A 26,120-nucleotide genomic window follows, 5' to 3' on the forward strand; every position below is an offset into this window, starting at 1 on the left:
ATCAACAACTGCATATTATGTCAACTTTTGAAAGTAAAATAAATGAGACCAAAATATGTTCACCATTTATGTATTTATCCAGTATTATATAGACATATACAGTACAGCAGAGTTTTGTAAAATTAGGGCTGACATAAACTTTTAATTTGCATGAACTAGATAACAGCATGAAAATTTGCAAGGTTACAAATAATAATGACACTAAAATTTATTTTGTATTATTTAACAATGTATATACAATCATTTCAGCACAATGCCACAAGCAAGGGTTTCATGTCACATCATTCCACTGGCTCTGCATAGCAAAAAAATGCTTTTCTGATATTTATCATGTATATAGTACAACTTTCAGCAAAGAATACATTTAAAATAAATAAATACAGAACAAACTCTTAAATCAGAGAACTTTGGGTCTGATTTTGGGTTGAAATGTTATCAACACTTATACTGCCTTAGCTTTTATACAACATAATATAGCGGTATACTGCACTTTGTTTTTATTATAAGACTTTTGTATATACAAAATACATAAAATATAGGCAATGGCTTCCTTGTGCCATTTGGCCATTCTAATATTATAACCATGCTGTTCTAGGTGGTAGATGACTCTCATCAACTGGTGCAATATCACCACTTTGCTTATTGGATGATTTAAGTGGTGGAACCCATGTTTAGTCTCCAGGGCTAAGTTCCAGTCAACCTTTCCCCATCTCTTCCATTGCAGTATGACTGATTGCTTTTGAGGTTATGATGGACATCATGGAGAGATCCAATCTTCCTTACATTTCAAGGATACAGATCTAAAACGCTGTTCGCAGATTGGCTGCTAGTTAGTACACCGGACTGAACCGATTGGTAACTCTTTAGGAGGCTTCCGGATCAGCTAGGGTATAATCTTGCTACCTCTACTCTGACAGACAATGACTGGAGGGAGTCCGAGTAGTGTGTATGTGGGGGGGGGCATCGTCGAGGCCACATTATGTCAAGGATATGGGTATATTCTTACCATGTGTACGCCATATCCAAATCATGTCCCCCCGACTTTTTCTTACTATTGAATACACCATGAATTGTCAAACTAATAGAGTCAGCTTATCTGCAAAAAAGATCTAAACCTCCCCAAACACTTCCTAGTTGATTTCACAAATATACGTGGTCTCAATTCTAATCTCAATGATGTCGATTTCCACTTCTAGTCTGCCAAACCCCATGTACTTTTTCTGACAGAATCTCAGTTATCGGTTGATTCAAGTACTGCTCATCTCAGTTGCCCAAATTATTCGCTGTATGATTCCTTTCGCCTCAAATGTGGTACTTGTGCATATGTTCGTTCCGAGAAAGTAAGCAAACCCTTGGCCATAATTATGAGAGCATCCTTGGACTCAGGAGAGGTCCCCACAGACTGAAGATGTGAAAATGTATCCCCAATTCACAAAGAGGGATCGAAGGGTGACACAAATAATTACAAACCAGTTAGTTTAACTTCTGTTCCGGGTAAAATAAAATAATGGAGTCACTTGTTAAAGATGCATTGCAGGATCATCTAGACAAGACTGTACCAATAATTCAGACACAACATGGGTTTGTTAAGGGAAAGTCTTGTCTGACAAATTTGATTGGATATTATGATGTGGTTACAAAGGAACTGGATGTAAAAAATAATTTTGATATCATATACTTGGATTTCAGGAAAGCTTTTGACACTGTTGCGCATGGAAAGATTACTGTACAAATTAGAGCAGAATGGTACTAAAGGTAAGTTGCTACAATGGATAAAAGGATGGTTGAGTGGGAGAAGACAGAGGGTGGTAATCAATGGGCGCTGCTCTTCGTGGACTAATGTTATTAGTGGAGTCCTACAGGGTCCAGTGTTGGTTCCACTGATGTTTTGTATATTTATCAATGATACTGTTTTGTATATTTATCAATGATATTGATGAAGGTATATCAGGCTTAATGTTGAAGTTTGCAGATGACACAAAAGTTGGCAGGGTTGTTAATGACAGTAATGGCAGTGTTCTACTGCAACAGAATCTAGAAAATTTGGGAAGATAGGCTGAGAAGTGGCAATTAAAGTTTAACATTGACAAATGCAAAGTACTGCATATGGGTAGAAGTAACCCCAGAGGAATGTTCCAACTGTGTGGTACTACACTTAGGGTGGTAGAAAATGAAAAAGACCTGGGAGTAATTGTGCAATCAGATACAAAGTTTTCTGAGCAATGCAGACAGGCTGCCAGAGTAGGTCAATGGGGTTTTGTCAATGATATACAGGAATTTTTCTAGCAGGGAAAAGGAGGTGATTGTCCCTCTGTATAAGGCAATGGTCAGGCTATGCCTTGAGTACAGCGTACAGGTCGGGAGGCCTCATTTTAGGAAGGATGTAGATTTGTTTGAGTGTGTACAGAGAAGGGCAACAAGACTGGTGAGGGGAATGAAGAGATCCTCTTACCAAGAGAGGTTTAAGTTCTGAAAATTGCAGCAGTAGGAGACTAGGCACTTGCGAGGTGATCTGATTAAGGTGTATAAGGCCTTGAATTGGTTGAGCACACTGAATTCTAATGGGATTCTTCCACTTGTTCAGATTACGAACCGAAGGGGGCATAAATTCAAATTGAGGAAAGACAGCGGTAGAATAGATGTGCGGAAATTTTCCTTTAGCCAGCGGGTGATTAATTGCTGGAACAAACTTCCATCTGTAGTTGTGGAAGTTGATAGGCTAAATAAATTTAAGGAGGAACTGGACAAACATTTAGAGGGAATGGTTGTGTGAAATTTTTTTTTTTTTTTTTGGCTGATGCTACATAAGCTCATACGCTTGCTTTCTTGCATCACATGCCACGATTACTATTACTATATTCCCTGTCAGAGACTTGGTAATTGGAAATCTCCTCTTTTCGATCTTCTCTGGCTTAAAATCTGTCAAATTCATCTGTTGTCTCTACCATTCTCCCACCTCCACATCACGTGGAGCTCTTCAACTTGACTTTCTCCAGTCCAACTTTCCTAACAGTGAGGTAATTTTCCTTGGTGATTTTAATGTTCACAACTCCAGCTGGCTTCCGTTTTCTAGTCACACCGACCCAGCTGGTCAAGATGCTGAGGCTTTTGCAATTACAGGCTGGCCTTGATTAACGTGATTAATTCGTCCCACGAGCGCATCGCGCAAAACAGAAACGCATTAATAATCAATAGAATAATCAATCTAATAATCAATAGGAAAAATTATAATTGGTCCTTGACCTTCTGGAATGACCATAAAAAATTTTAAAAATACCTTTTAAATAACTTTTTAACTGTATACAATGTAAAAGATAATGAAAATAATTATGGAATTAAATGTTTATTGCATAAAACAGTGGTTCCCAAACTGCGCATCGTGGAATATTTTAAATTTTCGAGGGAAACACAGCGATACTCGACACGTGTCAAACACCGCGTGAACTACTAGCTCGAGGTAGTTCAGAGTTTCAGCATTTCTTATTAAGTTGTTTGGACCTAACTACTAAACGAACTGTTAAGTATTTCTTTTGGTCTGGGTGTGCCTTGAAAAATTACTGAGACACTAATGGCGCTGTGAACAGAGAAAATTTGGGAACTTCTGACATAAAATACACAATGAAGAAATGACTGTTGTGGAAATATTTGAACAGTGTTGACTTTCTCTTTTCATCAATCAATTTCCGATAGCCGACAACAATCTTCTCTGGGCCCTGGCGAAATAAATATCGCAGAGAACCTCAAACCTTTTGCTTGAGGTTCTCTGCGATACGAAAGATTTCATCTAGTTCTTTTACTGTTATCTCCTTCGCGGTAACGTTTTCATCTGGCTCATTTAAAAATTTTAATTTTTATGCAAGTGTGCATTGACTTTATTAGCAGGAGACAAACAAGTAACACGTCTTCTTCCAATGGTTGATGGAATACACCGAGGCGGCCAGCAGGCAAACGTTTGTTTATTGACCATATGACTTGCGGTAAGCTTAACGCGCAATTCAAATCTTTTTCAACTATAGCATAAAAAAAAAAAAAAAAAAAAAAAAAGATCGCGTTAACTGGAAATTTGCATCGTGTAAAGTGAAAAGTGGTATAATTTTTCAAATAGCGTTAACTGAAAATCGCGTTAATCGAACTTGCGTTATGCGAGGCCTGGCTGTACTAATCACCTTGCAGAGATTGTTCATTTACCTACAAGAATACCAGACAATCCTAACCATACAGCCAACATGATTGATCTTTTTCTCACAAACAACCCTTCTAAGTACACAGTCAAAGTGAGTAGTCCTTTAGGCACCTCAGATCACAACTTGGTGATTGTCTCTTCTCCAATGGAGCCTTTATCTCATGGTTATTCCCAACCTCGTGTTGTTTGGCATTACAAGGATGCAAAATGGGATGACCTGTGAGATTTGTTTTCTTCTTTTGCTTGGTCGGACTACTGTTTCAAAACTTCTGATATCAATGTTTGCTCAGATCGTGTCAGTAAAATTATTCTTGTAGAAATGGAATCCTTTATCCCACACTCCACTTTAAAATATTGTCCTTTATCTAAACCTTGGTTTTCCAATAAATGTGCTAAGGCCGTTCAGGAGAAGAATGTTGCATAACATAATTGGCTTGTTTCCAATTCTTCAGTTTCATTTTCTGCCTACACCAAAGCTTGCAACAATTGTAAAGCAGTTATTAATCAGTTCAAACTAGATTTTGAACAGGCTAAGAGTAGAAAACTTGCTTCTTGCCTAATGGTAGCTGAGCGTTCTGGTCTCTTACCAAAGCTATTGGTTGCAACTTGTGCCATTTCTGCTCCCACCTCTGTCACAACCAGATGGTTCTGCTGTCACTTCAGCCAAGGATTAGGCAGACCTGCTTGCATCCCATTTTAATTCCAACTCATGTATTAATGATCTTGGTAAAACACCTCCCACCATTCCCAACACGCTCCATTCAAAGCCTCCTGTAGTCTTCCGTCAAAAGGATGTCAGAAGGATATTGACGAATCTTGATGCTAAGAAAGCTCAAGGTTCTGATGGTATTTCTCCACTTGTTCTCAAAACCTGCGCTCCTGAACTTACTACTGTTCTTTGCCGCCTTTTTTCACTTTCTTTTTCCAGAGGTGTTTTTCCTTCTGCTTGGAAATTTGCCCATATCCAGCCAGTTCCTAAAAAGGGTGACAAATCCCTCCCATCCAATTATCGTCCCATTGCAATTAGTTTCCAACTCTTTCCAAAGTAATGTAGAAATCAATTAACCGTCAACTCTTAAATTACTTAGAAACCTTCCGTTTGATCAACAATCGTCAGTGTCGATCCACTGGTGATATTCAGGACATCAAAGGCGGATATTGTTGGGATATCAGAGACGTGGTGTCACACTGATATTAAGAATGCAGAATTGGAATTTGGGGAGTACAGTGTGTACAGAAAGGATAGACAGGATAGGGGAGGAGGTGTCATGCTGTTAATTAAGAAAAACATAAAATCAAAAGAAGTGCATCCAGTTGATATAGATGAACAGTGCACTGTTGAGTCAGTTTGGTGTGACATAAGCACTGCGAAAGCAAAAATAAGAGTAGGAGTGTGTTATAGGCCTAATGACTTGAATGAGTACAATGAACAATTGTACAGAGAAATAGAGTGGGCTAGTAAATCAGAATGTCTTATAATGGGGGATTTTAACTTCCCAGATATTGGCTGGAACTTCTGGGTTGGTTACTCACAAGACTAGTAAGACTTTTGTGCATTTATTGGATGATTGTTTTCTGCAGCAGCATGTTTGAGAGGCAACCAGAGAGGGTAATACTCTTGATCTCGTTATCAGCAGTGATCATTCACGTATTAAGAATTTGCAGATAAAGGAACCACTAGGTGGCAGTGATCACAGTGTACTGATGTGGGATTTACTTAAAGATATAATTACCATCATGGGTAAAAGGAAAGGGTTTTTGCTTCCGTAAAGGTGAGCACAGTGGTTTCAGACAGTTTTTAAATTCTGTACGGTGGGATCAACTGATGATTTACCAACAGTAAATTCTAAGTGGGAAGCATTCAAGGAATTAATGGAAACTACTAAAAGTTTCATACCTATTAAGAAACACTGTTCAAGGTTTAGGCCTAAATGGTTATCAAATGAAATAATGAGACTCATGACAGATAAGAAAAATGCATGGGATGCATATAAATTATCAAGCGACTCAGAAGCCTATGGCAGATATAAGCTAGACTATAATCAGGTCACAAAGGAGGTTAGGCAGGCCAAGGCAGATTACGAGAAATCTTTGGTAAAGGATGCTAAGAAAAACAGAAAGGAATTCTTTACTTATATAAACTCTAAAAGGAAGGGGATGAATCTGATTGGTCCACTTGATATTGATGGTTTGACTGTTGATGATCCTGCTCAGATAGCAAACAAACTGAATGAATATTCTGCATCTATATTCACACATGAGGAGTTATTAAGGTTTGAAAATAGCAGATGGTTATCAAATTGTAGCAGGGTGCTTAATGATTTTGTAATAACTGAGAGCAAAGTGGAGGAGAAATTGTTGAAGTTAAACATAAGAAAGGCACCTCGTGTCGATGGGATCTATCCAGATATATCCAGGAGGTGGCAAAGCAACTGAGCAAACCCTTAGCCATAATTATGAGAGCATTCTTGGACTCAGGGGAGGTCCCCACGGGCTGGAGATGTGCAAATGTATCCCCAATTCACAAAGAGGGATCGAAGGGTGACACGAATAATTACAAACCAGTTAGTTTAACTTCTGTTCCGGGTAAAATAAAATAATGGAGTCACTTGTTAAAGATGCATTGCAGGATCATCTAGACAAGACTGTACCAATAATTCAGACACAGCATGGGTTTGTTAAGGGAAAGTCTTGTCTGATAAATTTGATTGGATATTATGATGTGGTTACAAAGGAACTGGATGTAAAAAATAATTTTGATATCATATACTTGGATTTCAGGAAAGCTTTTGACACTGTTGCGCATGGAAAGATTACTGTACAAATTAGAGCAGAATGGTACTAAAGGTAAGTTGCTACAATGGATAAAAGGATGGTTAAGTGGGAGAAGACAGAGGGTGGTAATCAATGGGTGCTGCTCTTCTTGGACTAATGTTATTAGTGGAGTCCCACATGGTTCGGTGTTGGGTCCACTGTTGTTTTGTATATTTATCAATGATATTGATGAAGGTATATCAGGCTTAGTGTCGAATTTTGCAGATGATACAAAGGTTGGCAGGGTTGTTAATGACAGTAATGGCAGCGTGCTACTGCAACAGGATCTAGAAAATTTGGGCAGATGGGCTAAGAAGTGGCAACTGAAGTTTAACCTTGACAAATGCAAAGTACTGCATATGGGTAGAAGTAACCCCCAGAGAAAAGTACCAACTGTGTGGTACTACACTTAAGGTGGTAGAAAATGAGAAAAACCTGGGAGTAATTGTGCATTCAGATATGAAGTTTTCTGAGCAATGCAGACAGGCTGCCAAGGCAGGTCATGTGGGTTTGTCAATGATATATAGGAATTTTGCTAGCAGGGAAAAGGAGGTGACTGTCCCTCTGTATAAGGCAATGGTCAGCCCACGCCTTGAGTACTGCGTACATGTCTGGAGGCTTAATTTTAGGAAAGATGAAGATTTGCTTGAGCGTGTACAGAGAAGGGCAACAAGCTTGGTGAGGGGAATGAAGGGATCCTCTTACCAAGAGAGAGGCTTAAGTTCTGCAAATTGCAGTGGCTGGAGACTAGGCACCTGTGTGGTGATCTGATTGAGGTGTATAAGGCCTTGAATGGGTTGAGCATGCTGAATTCTGATGGGATCCTTCCACTTGTTCAGATTACGAACCTAAGGGGGCATAAATTCAAATTAAGAAAAGACAGATGTAGAATAGATGTGCAGAAATTTGCCTTTAGCCAGCGGGTGGTTAATTGCTGGAAAAAATTTCCATCTGTCTTTGTGGAAGTTGATAGGTTAATAAAATTTAAGGAGCAACTGGACAGGCATTTGGAGGGAATGGTGCGATTTTTTTTTTTTTTTTTGGCTGATGCTGCAGAAACTCATATAATTGCTTTCTTTCATCACATGCCACTACTACTACTACTCTTTTCCTCTTGTATATTAATAACCTTCTTCCATTGACTGGAAATCCTATCCATAATTTTGCTGATGATAGCACATTGTATTCCACTATCCATTTTGAGAAACCTTGCCCTGCTCAATTAGCTTCAACTTCTCGAATATCCACTATCAATTCTTTAAATGCCGATCTCCAGGTAATCCTCCAGTGGGGCAAAGACAACTTAGTTGATTTCAATCCTTCTAAAACTCAGTCTTGTCTTATATCTTGCAAAAAAGAATTCTTCTGCTCCTATGCTTATCTTTGGTGACACTCCGATTTCTAGGCAAAATGATATATCCCTTTTGGGGATTACCATGACTTCTAATCTCTCTTGGCACAAGCACATTACAAATATTGCTTCCTCTGCATCTAAAAAACTTGGTTTTTTCTTTCATTCTCGGCATTACTTTTCTTCCAAACAGCTGTTCACTCTGTACAAATCGCAAATCTGCCCTACCATGATATATTGTTCCCACATCTGGAGTGGTGTCCCTCAAAACCTCTCTCAGGCTTCTAGATTCCATTCAGAAAAGAGCAGTTAGGTTAATTAATGACTCATCTCTAACAGAGTCTTTGCACTTGTTGTCTCATAGACGTACTGTTTCTGCTGCATGCCTTTTCTACAGATACTTCCATGGGCACTGTTCTTCTGAATTGGCTTCTATAATTCCCGCTCTCTCTTTCAAAACAGTCCGACCACGTGCCACCACACCATCCATTTACTGTTCACCTTAAAACTCAAAGAACCAACTTTTCATCTTCCTCATTTATTTATTCAACTGCCGTTTTCTGGAACAACCTTTGTTCATACATATTTCCTGAAAATTAGTCTACAGAAGTTCAAGTCTAATGTCAACAAATATCTTCTTTCGTCTTCTCAACCTCCAACCCAAGTACGGTACTAAGTACTATAGGTTCTAATACCTCTCATGGTTGGGGGTTTCATAAAAAAAAAAAAAATGTTTTTTTGCAAAACTGCAAATGTCAACTTGCAGAGATTATTGTACATACAAAATATACTTTCTGTATATACAAAATATAGAAAATAAAGTGCAGTGCATACAATGGCTTTCCTGTACCATTTGACCATTCCAACACTCTAACCATCTTCTTTTTCCAGTCACATAGCTCCCCGAGGAGCTGTTGTGGCCAGCAACAAATTCCTCCAACTGCATCGATCGTGTGCTATACGAGCAGCATCGCAAAGTGTCATGCCCAGAAGTTCTCTGATCCATCCTTCCACATAGTTGCAGGCCTTCCTCTGCACCTCTTCCCCTCGGTTTTTCCTTCCATTATATTCTTCTTCTTACTATAATGACCAAAAAACTTGAGTTTTCTTTTGTTGATGCTATGAAGAAGAATTTTAGGTCTGCCAATTTTATTCAATACCCACTCATCTGTTCTTCGATTCAAGTAAGAAATATGGAGTATTCTCCTGTAACACGACATTTCAAATGCCTCAATTTTTTTCCTGTCAACTCTTTTCAGATTCCATCCTTCACATCCCTAAGTGGCAACTGGAAAAATTAACGAATCAATGATTCTCAGCTCCATCTTTAGGGGCAGAACATGATCTCTCCATAATTTTATCAGATCAGTGACCAACGTTTTAGCAATTGCCTGTCGTTCTTTACATTGTTTGAGCAGTCACTATTTTTATTTATTCTTGACCCTAAGTAAACAAATTCATCAACTTCTTCGATATCTTGCTCATTAACCTTTACTTTACTGGAATCGGGATTATCACCATAATTTTAGTTTTACACACATTCAGAAAAATAGTGAAAAAAAAAAAAAAAAAAAAAAATTTTTTTTTTTTTTTTTTTTTTTGCAAAGCTGACAAAAGTCCACTTGTAGACATTACCATGAGTTGAATCTGCCTCAAAAAAATAGCCTGGTGTTATTCTTCAGAAGCACTTACTTTCAAAATCATACAAACTGAAGTTAGTACAGGAGTTAGAACTGAATGACAAACACAAGTGATATGGATTTTGCTGTGGCTTTTAATCATTAAAGTGAAAGTGGATGGTGTGACAGCACAGCTTGTTTTCACTGACAAAGCCACTTTTCACCTGAGTGGGAAAGTTAACAGCCCTAATATTTGGATGTGTGGACTGAAAAATCCTCACCAAATTATAAAACATAATGGGACTCCAAAACAAATTTGTTTTGTGTCATTTCACAGCAAGAAATTTTGGCCCTTTTTTCAGGAAAAGACGATCAATGGAAGCATTTACTCTAACATGGCGAACTGGCTTATCCTTCAACTTCACAAAGATCTCACTTTCATGTAGACATGCATGAATACCTCAATAACACTTTACCTCAATGATGGATGGAATGAGGCATTATAGATGTCGTGCTCTCCTACTTTAAGGTCCCCAAGCCTAACACCATATGATTTCAATTTGTGTGGGTATGTAAAAGACAATGTGTTTATGTTGCCATAGTCATGAGACATTCCTGAACTGAAATGTAAAATCACCAGACTAGTAGTATCAATTACCACAGACACACTAGCAATGGTCTGGGATGGAATGGACTACTAAACTGATATCTGCCATGTGACCTGTGGGGATCATTCCGATTTTCTCTATCCATCCATATATGTCTGTAAAGTAATAAATGCCAGCTTTCATTTCCACGATTTTTTAAAACGGTTTACTTCTTTTTAAATCAGCCTATATAAATTACAGTATACACTGAGTGGACAGAAATCACGGGATACCTACCTAGTAACAGGCAGGCCCACTTTTTGCCCAGATAAGGGCTGTCACACGTTGAGGCATTGAGTCTACTAGTTCACGAAAGCATTCCACAGGTATTTCCATCCATGCTTGTTGCACCGCTGTCCATAATTCTGTTGCATTCCTGGGTGGAGGATCTACAGCTCAAATGGATCTTTCCACAACATCCCAAAGATGCTCCACAAGGTTCATGTCTGGTGGACAGGGAGGCCATTCCATGGTGGTAAAATTCTGTGGAATGTTTTTCGAACCATTTTCTAGTCACCACAGCTGTGGGGAGGCACATTGTCCTGCTGGAAGAGTCCATTGCCCTGTGGGTGCATGATAATCATGAAGGGATGCAGATGGACACATAACCTGGACAGTTCAGAGATGCATCTAGACATACCAGAGGTCCCAACGCGTGCCAGCTAAACATGCCCCAGACCATTACCGACCATCCACCTGCCTGAACAGTTCCTTGTTGACATGACGGGTGCATAGCTTCATGCAGTTTCCGCCAGATATGCAGCCTCCCATCCACTCAAAATAACTGAAAATGGGACTCATCAGACCAGGAGATCCGTTTCCAATCATCCAAGGTTCAGCGCTGATGTTCTTTTGTCCAGTTGAGGTGTAGAGTCCTGTGTCATAGTGTTAGCAATGGGACTCTGGTGGGTCGGTGGCTCCCATACCCTATTGCAGCTCACAAAAACAAACTCGATCCTACTAAAGGGACGCCTTGATCTCAGGCGGCCTCCGCAAATAAAAATTGGGCAGGAAACAATCAAATTCTCCAACCAACTGAAATACCTAGGCGTGATATTGGACCAAAAACTGTCATTTCAGGACCATCTGAAATATCTCCGTAAAAAAATAAGACGCTACGCAGCCATGGTTGCCAGGGTCACGCGTAAAGAATGGGGCTTGAAAAAGCGAGTCCTCAAACTGTTCTACAAAGCTATCTTCACTCCGATCGTCACCTACGCATCCGGTGCATGGTTTCAAAAAACTACAACAGCAGTAAACAGACGTATCACGGACCAAATTCACAGATCCATCCTCCTAACCATTACTCGCGCTTGCCGCACGGTGAGCACCCACGCCCTGCAAGTGCTTGCAGGCACTCTCCCGCTGGACCTAGAAATCATACAACGCGGCCTACTATACTACCTAGACAAAGGCACCCCACAGACTTTTCTGGGGTTCACTATTGACCTAACCAGCAACAGAAATGTGGAAAAGAAGAGGATACAAACTCACCTGCAGCAGGCATGGCAGGAAAGGTGGAGCAACTCTCAAAAGGGAGAGATCACAAAGAAATTTCTACCCAATATTGTACAAAACTACCCAACCTCACCCAACTGGTTCTCCCCAGGTCTACAAGCAACGTACCTCTTAACTGGACACGGAGCTATTAATGCCAAACTGTCTCTACTTGGGATTCAGGTTGATCCAACTTGCACTTGCGGGGGGCTGGAGAGCTGGCAGCACCTAATGTATGACTGCAGGCTCTATGAAGACCTACGTGGTGTTTTACTCACCAGAATCCACTATTTACCACAGGGACAAGAACATCACCTCCTAGACACAAAGGAGGAGTAGCAAGCCTTCTCGGATTATGCACAGGCACTGTTCACGAGGAGGAGGACGAGGAGAAACCAAATGGCCGCAGCCCACAACCCACTACCATTATAACCAGAGAACATCTGTTCTTCAGCTCACCGGGCTCCCTTGCCTGGTGCCTTTCCACCCCCTCCCCTGCGCCGGTGGTGGGACAGTCCCCCCCCCGGCGCCCCTACTTTCTCCTGGTGAGGCATGGGCATGCCTCACTGACTTCTGGGGTTGCCTACTCTATCATCCCCATATTTCTGCCTTAACCCCCCCAGCCTTCAGTCTCCCACCCACTCTATCTTTATGCTAGCGAATGTCCCACACACAAAAACTTAAGTCAAAATTCCCGTTCGCCCATTCTTTCGGCCTTTGTTATGCAAGCATTATCCCCCTCACTTAACGATCATCAAACCGACGATGATGGATATATATGTCTCTGTCTGTACGTACGTGCATATAAAAGAGCGCACGTTTTTTTTTTTTTTAGGTCCTAGCCTCTGAAATCTCAGGAAATTAGGTGGCAGGACCTGCCAGAGTGAAACTAAAACTACTGGGTTCCTGGTCTGCCTCCACGGGGCGAAGGTGGGGCAACGTTGGGCCTCAGCAGGGGTCCAGCGGCTAAACGACCAGATGAACAACGGTACACGACATCACACAGATACAAAGCCCACACACTTTTAAATCTCTGGCATTTCCCAGTGAACTGGTACACCCACAATGAAAGCAACACGGAGATGGGGGAAACCCCTGGTGCCGTCTGACACTAAATACACCTTACACCTTACACCCTATTGCAGCTAATGACTGCCTGATGGTCTTGGTGGAAACGTTTCTGGCACCTTCCTTGTTGAAGTCGGCTGTGATTTGTGCCACTGTTGTGCTCTGGTTGGCTGAAACAATGCAAGACAGAAGTCGACGGCCACGTTCATCCACCACCTTTCTCTGCTCACAGCACTGTCCATGATGAGATGTTACTCCAGAAGTGGTATATTCCTGATACACTCTTGATACTGTTGAATGGGGATAGTGCAATTTCTGTACCACCTCTGCGACAGAGTGACCCATGCTTCAGGCACCCACTATCATCCCTTTTTCATAGTTGGTTAATTCACAACGTTTATCCATACTGACATCGGATTACCATCTATGTGAACGCAGTGTACCTATATGCCTGCCATGCGGTGGGTTTGTCCACTAGCGAGAGGAGGGTGACAGCGTTTCAATGCCAAGGAACCAGGTATCTCGTGAAGTCTATCCTTTCAGTGTATATATACTAAGTGGGTACACCAACCTAATAGCAAGTAGCTTATCCCTTTAAATTTGGCATGCCACTAATGAAGTGAGGTGTCGAAAGTATGGCACAGGATGCTGGTTCAGGCTAACTCAATTGCTTCCCACAATTGTTGCAAACTGGACGGTTGTGAATCTCTACTCTGAAGAACTTATTCCACCTCATCCCACAGATGTTCAATTAGATTAACATCTGGCAAACTGGAGAAGCTACCACAGTGGCTGAATTGTGTGGAACTAGTTCTACACAATTCTGGCTTTGTAACAAGGAACATTATCCTTTTGGAAGAACCCATTCACAGATGGATACACTGCAGCCATGAAGGGGCATGTCTGGTTAGAAATAATTTCAAGATAACCTGTAGAATAATTCAAATGCTGATCCACTGGTATCAAGGGGGCCCAATGTGCACTACAAAAATACCCACCCCCAGACCATTACAACACCACCAACTTGAACTGTTAACACTTGGCAGGATGGGTCCATGGACTCTTGTTTTACCAAACTCTGGTCCATCCATTGTATGAAACAGCAGGAACCAGGATTTGTCAGACCAGGAAACATTTTTCCAGACCTTCACTGTCCCGTACTGGAGTTGCTGAATCCGTCGTAACTGTAACTTCTTGTTTTTGCCAACCGCAGTGGAACCTGCCTCAGTTGTCAGCTGTGATGTCCCACCCATGACAAGGTACAATGAGTTGTGTGTTCTCAAATGCTTCCTAGATTGAAACTGTTATACTGGGTTGTTATCCAACTGATTAGCCTTTCTGGTTATCCTGCACAAATCTTGTCAGCCTCTGTTGGCTTCTTGCACTAATGAACTGTTGGTTGGATGTTATTTGTTTATTGGATTAATATACCTGAGACACAGTCATATACAAACCCTGCAGGTTTGCAGTTTCTGAGATACTCATACTGGCACATCTGGCTCTGACTATCATGTCACTTAAATCTTTCAATTTTTCAATCTTAAATTTTTCCATTCTTACACCAAATTGCACACATACATTACCCTGCACCTTTCTTTCATCTTCTTTATATTACATGGTATGTGATGCTGTTACTGAAGGAACAATCCATTTCATGAAAAGGACAGATGTACCTACAAAGTGGCTACTCAGTGTATATTTTTTTTGTCCATAGTAAGTCTTCCCATAAGTAATCACTTTTTCACATTACCAAACTTGCATCACATTTATACCTGTTTCTGTGCTCATTAAATGGAACACTTCTGTGCTAATTTGTGTAGATGTCAATCAGTATATTCAAGCTAATAATGCTGTTTTTCAAATATTAAAAACTAGATAGGAATGACAAAAGAACACAAAAGGCATATACACGCTTTATGAATTTAAGAAATAATGTGTATGGCCACCAAAAATATTTAAGATGCATATTATGAAGAAGCTGTAAATGTCACGAAATGCCAATGGTTGTTCCAGAAGTTCAGGCTTGGTGACTACAATTTAGCTAAGATTTGGACCAACCTATTCAAGTTTAATAACGACATACTGATAGTAGCCACACTTGAAAATTTTGCTGTGGCCATTACAGAACTTGCTCAGAAATTCAATTTGACCCATTCCACCATTCACTATTGCTTGCATTGGCTGTTAAAAGATGTCAGAACCCTGGAAAGTGGGTTCCACACACACACACACACACACACATAGTTACCATACAACCTTAGAGATAAGATTTTTTCTTCACTGCCTTTTCTTAAATTTCAAGCACTGTTTTTGAATACGTGATAATTACTTTGAATAAGTGATTATTTTTTTAAAGCAAAATGAGTGCTTTATCACAATGTTACACTTTGTTGAAAGTGAGTTAGTACTTGAGAATCTTCTTGTCCGTAATAGTAACCCCAAAATGTTTTGCCATGCATTTGGTACGATATTCAGGGCAGAGTTTGTTATGAACTGTTGCAGACCAACAAAACCATCACAGCCAACAGCTATAAAGTTGGAATGTTGCACTGCAAGAAAAAACTGTCTTCTCTGATCAATCACAAGGGTGTAATGTTTCATTTGAACAATGTGTATCCTTGTACTGCTGAGATCATGCATTGATAAAATACAGAGCTTGGTTTGGAAAAATTTCACATCCCTGCTATTATTGGTATTAAGATCATTTTGGATGTCGAATACTGCTTTCATTGCTTCAAAGCCATAGTGAACAAAGTTATATGTATATCTGATTAATACTTGATTCAATATACAATATAGTTGCATTTTTATTTAAAAAGGGGAAATAAGCAGCATTAATTATGACTTGATATATAAACAAAAATACTGAATTCTGAAGCAAATTCAGTTTATCTGTTATGCAAGGATAATTACAAAGCTGTAAAATTTTAAAAATAATCATGATACATACCACTTTTATACACTTTATATGTATCACTTGGGCACATTCGAGCTACCAAAGGTACTATGAGAACAGAAAAATATAACTTATTCCAAGAACAAGATAAGATTTAAAAATTTTTAAATATTTTTAAAAGTAGATCAAAGAATATAAGCATCAGATTCTATACTGCTTACTATCAAAATAATTGTATGCTCTTTACAGTTCTGCAGAGCTCTAAGTAATTTTGCCATTATCTAAAACACAATTTCTTTTAACTATAAATTATTCTTATGGTAAACAGAAATTTCTGAAGAAGTATGATTGCTCCATTTTTGACTTTTCAATTAAGTTAAAATATTATAAAACAGTCAAAAAGCTTTATAAATGCAGCAGAACCTGGTTAATTCCAAGTTCAAAGGGCAAAATATGTCCATCTCAATTTAAATTGGTTTGAAGTATCTGAATAAGATTAAAACATATCAATATTAATCAAGAGATATTTTTAAAGTCATATGTTGTAATAATACTACAATGAAATTTCAGATTTCTCTCATTTAAAATGTTAAGAATAATTCAGTTTCATTTTGGTATACATGTCTATGGATAGACAATTAACAGGTTAATTTAGCCTATATGCAAATGTCACCGCAGTACAGTTCCACATCTGGAACTGTATTGTAGTGACATTCAATTAATTTCTTGCAAGTAATAAAGAAGCTTGCTAAGTTTCAACTTGTCATTATAACCAGACATGCAACTCAACATATATGAGCTGATGGGCTGCACATTAAAATAATCCTGAGGTTGTATATACAGGGTGATTCACTACAAGTGCGACAAACTTGCAGGAGGTGTAGGGGGCACAAAGACGAATCGGAATCACATAGCATTGCAGGGTCCGAAATGCCTTCGTCATGCGGTAGAGGACGTTGAACGGGAGGTCGCGTGAACAGCGATCCCACTGGAAGTCAGCATTTGCGAACCGGTTCCCGAGGCAGTAGGATGGACGAGTATTCAAACGTTGAACTGGCTGACATGCACCTCACGTATGGAGCTGCGGACTGTAACGGGCGCGCTGCTCTGCGCTTGTACTAGGAACGTTTCCCGCACAGGCGTGCACCTCATCATACGATTTTCGCATGTGTGCACAGAAGGTTACGTGAGACTGGTTGTTTCACAAGAGGTACCATGAATCTAGAGCGAACGACGAGGATGCCAGACAATGAGGAGAATGTGCTACGTCTTGCAGAAGGCAATCCGAGTATGAGTACTAGAGCGATAGGCCAACGATTGGGTATTTCCCAATCCACTGTATGGAGGATACTGTCAAACCAAATGAGTTCATACCATCTGCAATGCGTCCAATCATTGGAGCCTGTGGATTATCCACTCTGGAGGACTTTTGCTACTTGGTTTCTTCAACAGAAACGGTTCACAAATGCTGACTTCCAGCGGGATTGCTGTTCACACGACCTCCCGTTCAACGTCCTCTACCGCATGACGAAGGCATTTCGGACCCTGCAATGCTATGTGATTCCGATTCGTCTTTGTGCCCCCTACACCTTCTGCAAGTTTGTCGCACTGGTAGTGAATCACCCTGTATATCATGTTTAACTTCACATATCTGTTAAAGAGAGACAGTATATTAGGTACTCTCTCTCTCTCTCGCTTTTTTATGCTGTTTAATATTTGTAATCCATACAAAAAAGAGTAGCATCTCTCTCATTTAGTGTTATTACTTATTCAGGAAATACTGTAACTTAGTATGAACTGCTCCTACCAATTACAGCTACGTAAACTGGTCATATGGCACCTGTGAGAGCTGGTGACCAGTTTAGTATCACTCAGAACAGCCTAGTTAACTAAAATAAAGCATTAATATATATATATATATGCCAATTTGCAAGATATTTGAATTGGACAATTCAAATGTGAAGGTATATATGATAAAGTGTTAAATCTTTCACTTGTTTGCAGTTTACTACTTTGACTTAGCAATGTAATAAATTGCAAACAAGAGGAATGATTCTGAACCAGTTTCCAAGATTAATCTCTCCCATAAATAGCAAATTATTTATGTGCACAAATTTTTTTTTTTTTATATTCCACACGACCAAGGTAAAATTTCACATTACATACACGCACTGTGAAATTTTAGTATTGGTATTAAGAATGACCATATGATGCATGGAAGCCTAATGCTTATGCTGAACCAGCCAAAAAAAAAAAAAAAAAGGAGCAAAATAATAATAATAATAATAATAATAAAACTAAATAAAATAAATAATTAATAAATAATAATAAACAACAAAACAAACAACTTATCATTTCCCTATCCAGCTGACCTATGAATTTCCCCAAACAGTCAGCCTCAATCACCCACGTAGGTAATTTATTCCAGTAATTTATAACTCGCTGGCGAAAATAAAACTTCCTGCAATCCAGTCTAAACATCCCCCCCCCGTAACTTGAATTTATGGCCCCTAGTTCTAGAATCATTTATAACCATGAAAATTTCATCCTCATTCATTTTACCTTTGCCTCTCAGAGCCTTAAATACCTCAATCAAGTCTCCTCTAAGGTGCCTAGTTTCTAAGCTGGGCAACCCACATATTTGAAGTCTTTCCTCATATGGAGAAAGTCCTTATGCTGATCCCACCAGGTGAGTTACTTATCTTTGGACCCTTTCAAGAAGCTCGTCTTTTTTTAGGCGTGGTCTAACAATAGCCTTATAAAATGGGATTATGACATCCTTATCTCTACTAGAAAATGTCCGTTAAATCATCGATAGGACACCATGGGCTTTCCTTGCAACCTGTCCACAATGATCAGAGAACTTTGTGTCTGGCTATACTTAACAAAAAATACTGGAGTTCTATTAAGTGCAGTATCTGGAAACTAGGCATTGCAAAGTGATCTAATTGAAGTACATAAGGCTTTAAAAGGACTAAGTGAACTAAATGCTGATGGCATCTTTTACTCTTTCTGAGATGAAATGCACAAGGACATAAATTTAAATTGGAAAAGGATAGCTGCAAAACAGATGTGCATAAATTTGCATTCAGTCAAAGAGCAATCAACTGTTGGAATAAACTTCTATCTAGCAGTGTGGAGATGAGGAGTTTCAAAATTTAAGGAAGATTTATACAAATTATATGAAGGGATGGGCAATGATTTTTTTTATTTATTATTTATTTATTTTTTGGCTAGTGTTGTATAAGCCTTTCTTCCCTGCATCATATTGCCAATACCAATACAGAAAGTCCTTTGTTCGTCACAGGTTACATTCCTATAAAAATGAAAGAACAGGATCAATCAGCCTCTATGTGTATTCACTTGACTATGAAATGAATTGCATGAAAAAAATTTTAGTTACATGCATAAAAAGCACAGATGTTCTTAAAGATCACATTTATCATTTTAATAAAGCATGAAAATATTACTAAACTGAAACACAAATGGCAGCTCAACTCCACTCTCACTTCATGTACAGCATTATGGTTCCCATGAAATTTATAAGGAATTTTGTGAAATAAATACACAAAGCAAATTGATTTAATAGCAATATGATCCTATCATGGACTGTAGTTTGTAGTTGAGAGACAAGCAGTGACGAATTAATGAAACAATGAATAATGGGGAAGCAAACAACTTCCTTTACTAATACTAATGTGGTGATGTGTGCAGTACCTGCATATGTTTTATTTAAAAACAATACGAAATGTATGATTATGAGAAATCACACATTTTGCATCATTAGTGATTGCGGCGCATTTTTGGTTTCAGTGGTGTGAGCAAAATGGTTATGGTGTTTTTAAATATACAATTATTTCTGCAGTCATAGTGCAAGTTACAGCTATGTAAATTCCCCATGATTCCATCTGTATACAACATGCATTTTTTGAGTGTAACTGCAGCCCCCCCCCAATTCCTACTAACAAGGATACATTTATCTTTAACAGAAATTTAAAATTTAAAGGTGACATGTACTGACATATAATGAGACTATATATTGTAGAGTAGTGAATTTTTGTATTAGCCACTTCAATTTCATTATAATGATGTCTGACTGTACTGGCAGTCAGACATTAAAGTTTTGGCAGTCTTTTTGAAACATATAGCTCTTTATAAGTCATAGTATTCCACTGTATTTTGAACATTTGTGCTAAAAAAATTAAGAACAGGCAAAATATTCAAGGTCACAGAAGAATAATCATGATACCAGACCAACTAATCCCATAATTCCAATCATGACTGACTGAAAATTCCTCATTCACCTTCCAAGCAGAACAAGCCATCTCCTTGCAGAGGTTGCCCTCACACAATTAATTCTGCAGTCTTTCCCCCCTTCCAACTTCTACTGCATCTCACTAATTCTTATGTCAGTCACCTTGACTCTCCATTGGCACCTATAATTTTCTCTTTTTATCTGCTCTCTCTGTACTTATCGTGTTGAAGTTCCCCCTTCCCACTACCATCTCCCCCCCAATCGGCTTTCCTCCTGTGCACTGGTTCTGCAGGGTTCTTACCACACTGTGATCAGTTTCTGTTTCAAGATGCCCTTCCCTAGGTGACTATCACTGTTAGGGTATACAAATTGCATTACACTGACATCCTGCCAACTGACTAGTTACTGATAATCTGTGGGTTACCATGGACTCACCCTCAACCCGTTTGTACCAGCATGTACAATGCTGACGAACTTTAGCTGACATCCTGCTCTAAGGTATAGGACACACTGTGACATTACTTCTTCACCAACCTATTAACCTTGCGTACACTTTTCTTCAAGATGTGGGATCTATGTTTCAACTTGGCTAGGGTAAAATGCATAGCACAACCTTGTAACTATGCTCCTTGCACAAAAAAAAAAAAAAAAGAGCTTAAACTTCACATGCCAGCCTCATTATTAGCTGCCCCCTGCCCAATTCCTGCAGTCATGCCTTACTCCATTTCAAGTCATCTACTACTAACAAGAGTACATTTAAATCTTTAACATGAAATCAGATCACAATTTCAGCTAAAGTGAAAGCAATTGTCTTTGGGACTGATGAAAATTACATATGCTGCTTTCCTTTTTGGGCTTGCACTTCTGGGGTTGCTGATGGAATATTTTCAGTAATAGTTTTGTAATCAGGGCTAAAGGAGAAATCAGTATTTTGTATAATGTAACTAAATAATCTTTTGTATAATTAAGATACACAAGGGGAAAGAATCTTAGGGTATTGAAGAAAAAATTTTCTTCAAGCAAAAATTTTATATTAGAAATATCCATTACAGTGATATTAACATGAATTTTAGTATTCCTCAAGTATGGTTCTGACTTTCAATCTGTTCTACTGATTGTAGCAGTATTAAAGCTGGAGTAAGGCCATTGAAATATTAGACACCACTATATTCCTGCTGTTGACATTGACATAACCTACACTAAATATACTTTGTCATTCTAATGAAATCTACAGATGAAAAAAAAAAAAAAAAACACAGTAGAACCCAGATAAGAAGTTTTCCAAGGGACCAGAGGTTTAGAACTTCTTACGAGGGAAATCTTCTTAGAAGGGAAAATGACCTAAGGGTATGAAATATTAACTAAACGAATAAAAATGAAAAGATACACATACATGTGGATGATCATGTGAATTGTAGGAAAATTATCAAGAAAAAAAATTGTCATTTAATGCAAAACAATATTTATTAGTCATGATTTAATAAGATTTCAAAATTATAACAAGGATGCAATGAGAAGAAAGGTAATGAGAATGATAAAAGTCATGTTTTGATCTTCATTGAAAATATCTTCAATACTTTGCAATTTACATGCGATAACATCATTGTCTACATCAACATTAGCATTAGCAAAGGCACATGATGCAAGAAAGCAAGTTTATATAGCATCAGCCAAGGGGAAAAAAAAAAAAAAAAAAAACCCTTATTTCTTATCCATTCACTCCAAAGTTTGCCTAGTTCTGCCTTGAATCTATTTAAGCTATCAACCTCTACAACAACAGATGGAAGTTTGTTCCAGCAATCAACCACCTGGTGGCTAAAGGCAAACTTCCACACATCTATCCTACAACCATCTTTCCTCAATTTGAATTTATACCCTCTCAGGCAATTATTCTGAGCAAGAGGAAGAATCCCATCAGCATTCAGCATGCTCAAACCATTCAAGGCATTATACACCTCAATCAGATCACCTCGCAGGTGCCTAGTCTCACCTCGTAGGTGCCTAGTCACATAATCATAAAAAATTACTGTAAATTCCAAACTACTCTGTTGGAAATCCAATTCATCCCTTCTTGTTCATCACTTTCAATGCTATCAACATTTTCTTCTATATCATTATAATACCCAGCCTTTTTTAAGGAATTAATTATAACAGTGGAGCTTAGTGTATCCCATGATGCTTCTAAATAAGGCATTGCATCTAACAAAGAAATTTTGAACTTTTCAGTTTTTCCATTCAGTTTTCCATGGGTAAGCGATTTATATACAAGGTATTTAAGAAAATGCATTTTTGAAACTATGATTACTCCCTGATCCATTGATTGCACAACTGACGGGAATCCCCAGGGAAGAACTCTACAATGGACATTGTTTAAGTGCTAATTGTTTTTAGGATGAGCAGGGCAGTTATCGACGAATAAAAGAATTTTTCTATTCTCTCTCCTGCCATCTTTGAATCTAGAGCTCTTAAATACTCATCAAAAAGAGCACAGGTCATCCATGCTGTTTTATTGTTCCTGTATTTACATGGAAGTGTTTTTGCATTCTTGAAACAGCGTGGTTTCTTGGGTTTTCCTATTACAAGCAATGGTAGTTTCTCTGAGCCATCCATATTAGCCCCCATTAGCACTGTAATTCTCTCCTTACTCAGGTTACCACCATGGCAATTCTGTCCTTTGAATGCATAAATCTTATTAGGAAGTAGATTATAAAAGAGTCCTAATTCATCAACATTAAAAATATCGCACCTTCTATATTGTTTGATCAAAACATGTAGTTTCCTTTTCCTCCAATAATCAACTTGTAACATATTCACACTAGAAGATTCTCCACAAATTACTTTGTAAACTAAACCATATTTCTTCTTAAATCTATCAATCCACCCATTGGAAGGAATGAAATCCACTCCAAGCCTATCAGCAATTTGTAGCAGATATCTGCTTGAACCAAACTGCTAATGCCTTCTCCACATCTCCATATTTTCCAGTTCGTCTCCTTTTACTTTACATGAAACATTAAGGGCATTTGAGTTCAATACTTCTTTTCATGACATAATTCCATTTACTGTAGAAACTGCCATATTAAGTTTTTTTGCCACCTTGACTCATGTGCAAAAGGGATTTGATTCCACTGTTATTATACATCAAGTTTTTCTTTTAATGTCAAAGCCTTTCTTTTTATTCCTTTGGAGTTCATCCTTACAAATTAGAAAATTATAATATAATTAGTATAATCATTATAATTAATAATTAATATTTGTAGCGTTAAAATAAAACTGCCAAGGAGGGACGAATAATTAGAGCCAATACGGCAGATGGACAATAATATGGTTATTCTCTAAAGAATTACCAAAAATACTAATGGTAATCTACATAAATAAATAAAGTACAGTATTATAAGTTCACCTTTTAACATATCTTAAAAGGTCATGATTACAATAAAACACTGCAACAATCCACTAAGTAATTCAGAATCGTGAGAACTTAAGGGCAAACCTTCACTGTGCTTCACGTGGTCAACACGTGAAGAAATAAATATGGAAATAAAGAAAATAAAGAATTTCTATATTTAAAAAACATATTAAGAGGGAAAACTTTGTTATAATAATACACTGTATATTCTTTATCACAAACATTTTATGCGGGAAAACTTCACGGAAACTTCTTACTACGCAGGAAAATAATACATTACAATATATAGAGTTGAAATTGGGACTTAACAAACTAACTTAATACAGGGGAAAACTTCTTATCCAGAATATATGGGAATTTCTTATCCAGATTCTATGTATTAATCTTGCATTAAATTTTTCCATTATATTTGCTTGAAGGGTTTATGCAATATGGCCATGAAAATTGGTGTATTTTTTGTTTCAAGAAAAAAGTACGCCAGTATACAATTTTGTTCTAAAATTTATTTAAAAATATGTACTTGTAATTTAAAAAATGTTATTTGCAGGTGTTCCCATTATAACGTTAAAATAAAGAATTACAATACAAAGTGCAATTTAAAAGTATTTCTTTCCTATTTTAAAAATACTGAATGATGTACAAAACATGCTACACATCTGTATATTTAAAAATTTTAAATATGTCTGCTGGAAAGTTGAAGCTAATATTTTTTTTTTTTTTTTTTTTTAATTTGTTAAAACAAAATAGTTAAGAAAAGGAGGATTACCTCTGTGATGTCTTGTAGAACACTTCGGTGCTGATACTCTCCATTGTTGAAACAACTACACAAATGGTTTACATGTATTCCACACCCTCGTAGACAAAATCAATGATCCAATGCACCATGGAATTGGAGGCCCACAAATCCCAAAATACATTGAATCATCAACCAATCCTTGAGTGAGAGAATACAATCCTAAGTATTTTAAAAAATTAAATGTTTTGAAACCAAATAAATAATGAATCTATACTTTTTTAACACTTTGAAAGCAAATATTAAAACCTAAAAACATTAACAATCCTCTGAAACATTAAGAAACTAAGGAATTTCATTACTTCCCTGTTACTCGTGGAGGAAAGGGTGCTGTGTGTATTATTTCAATATGCAGAAATATACCTTACCACTATTGAAATAATACACATAACATCCTTTCTTCCATGAGTCACCTACTATGGTTGATACTTTGATGATATACTCTGCATTACAGATGCAGGGACCATACAGGACATTCTACAGAACCTGAAAAATATCCATGCAAGATTAAACTTTTCACTAGAATCTGAAAATACCGAAACAAAATCATTAAATTTTTTAAATTTCGCTCTCACACAGGTTATGAACAAAATTCAATTTAGCATATACAGAAAGGCCACCAACACTGGAATGTTCCTTCATTACAATAGCTACCACCCCTTCACCTATAAAAGGTCCATTATCCTAAATCAATTTCACAGTGCCTACAAATACTCAACATCTGAATCAGACCTAAACACAGAAATACAAACACTAAGAAACAGATTTAAAAATAGAGGTTACCCCCACCCATTATAAACAAAATAAGGTTACAAGCACAAAACAGATTACATAATACCAGTTATCAACAATAGTAATATAAAATAATATTTTATTGCTTTACCATATATTGAACAATGGTTCAAACAGCTAAATAGTATTATCAAAGAAACACAATTCAAAATCATAGCCAAACCCCCAACGAAACTACATGTGGCCCTTAAAAACCACGAAGTTCAATCCTCTTCCATGTGTTCCAATTAAATGATTTAGTCTACAACGTGTCTTGCAAGGATTGCAACTCCTCATACCACAGATCTACTCATTGTACACTCAATGCGAGAATGAAGCAACATTCAACATCCGTCCTTTCATCCAGCTCCTCGGCTTCGGAACTTCAATTCCATGCAATCAGTGAAAGCCACACCTTTCTCTTCAACGAAGCAAAAATTCTCAGCATCCAACACAATTACAGCACACTATTAATCTCGGAGATGCCTGAAATTAAATTACATCAAAATTCAGTCAACGTACGTCGCCCCTACCCCATCTCAGATTCATGGTCCTTCACGCGCATGCACCAAGATTGCAACTAATCCTCATGCTATAAAATTCCGTCGCAATACCAGCGGTTTCACTTTCCTGTGATCATGACCCTGGTTGAAAAGCCCCGTCCACTTCAGGGAAGTAACGAAATTCCTTAGTTTCTTAATGTTTCAGATGATTGTTAATATTTTTATGTTTTAATATTTGTTTTCAAAGTTTAAAAAAGTATGGATTCATTATTTATTTGGTTTCAAAACATTTATTTTTTTAAAATACGCATTGT

At 37.9% G+C, this 26,120-nt stretch overlaps 1 protein-coding gene across 1 annotated transcript in view; it reads right to left on the minus strand.

The window, feature by feature from the left end:
* Positions 1 to 26,120, minus strand: part of LOC150086026 (ankyrin repeat domain-containing protein 13D-like) — a 204,548-nt gene that overhangs the window by 125,715 nt on the left and 52,713 nt on the right. Inside the window, exon 5 of the mRNA XM_090373656.1 lies at positions 16,130 to 16,183. Coding sequence (XP_090229782.1) covers positions 16,130 to 16,183 — 54 coding nt within the window. The remainder of the gene's footprint in view (positions 1 to 16,129; positions 16,184 to 26,120) is intronic.

This window comes from Mastigoproctus giganteus, chromosome 5 (assembly GCF_048544385.1).
Source record: "Mastigoproctus giganteus isolate SK-2022 chromosome 5, ASM4854438v1, whole genome shotgun sequence".
NCBI lineage: Eukaryota > Metazoa > Arthropoda > Arachnida > Uropygi > Thelyphonidae > Mastigoproctus > Mastigoproctus giganteus.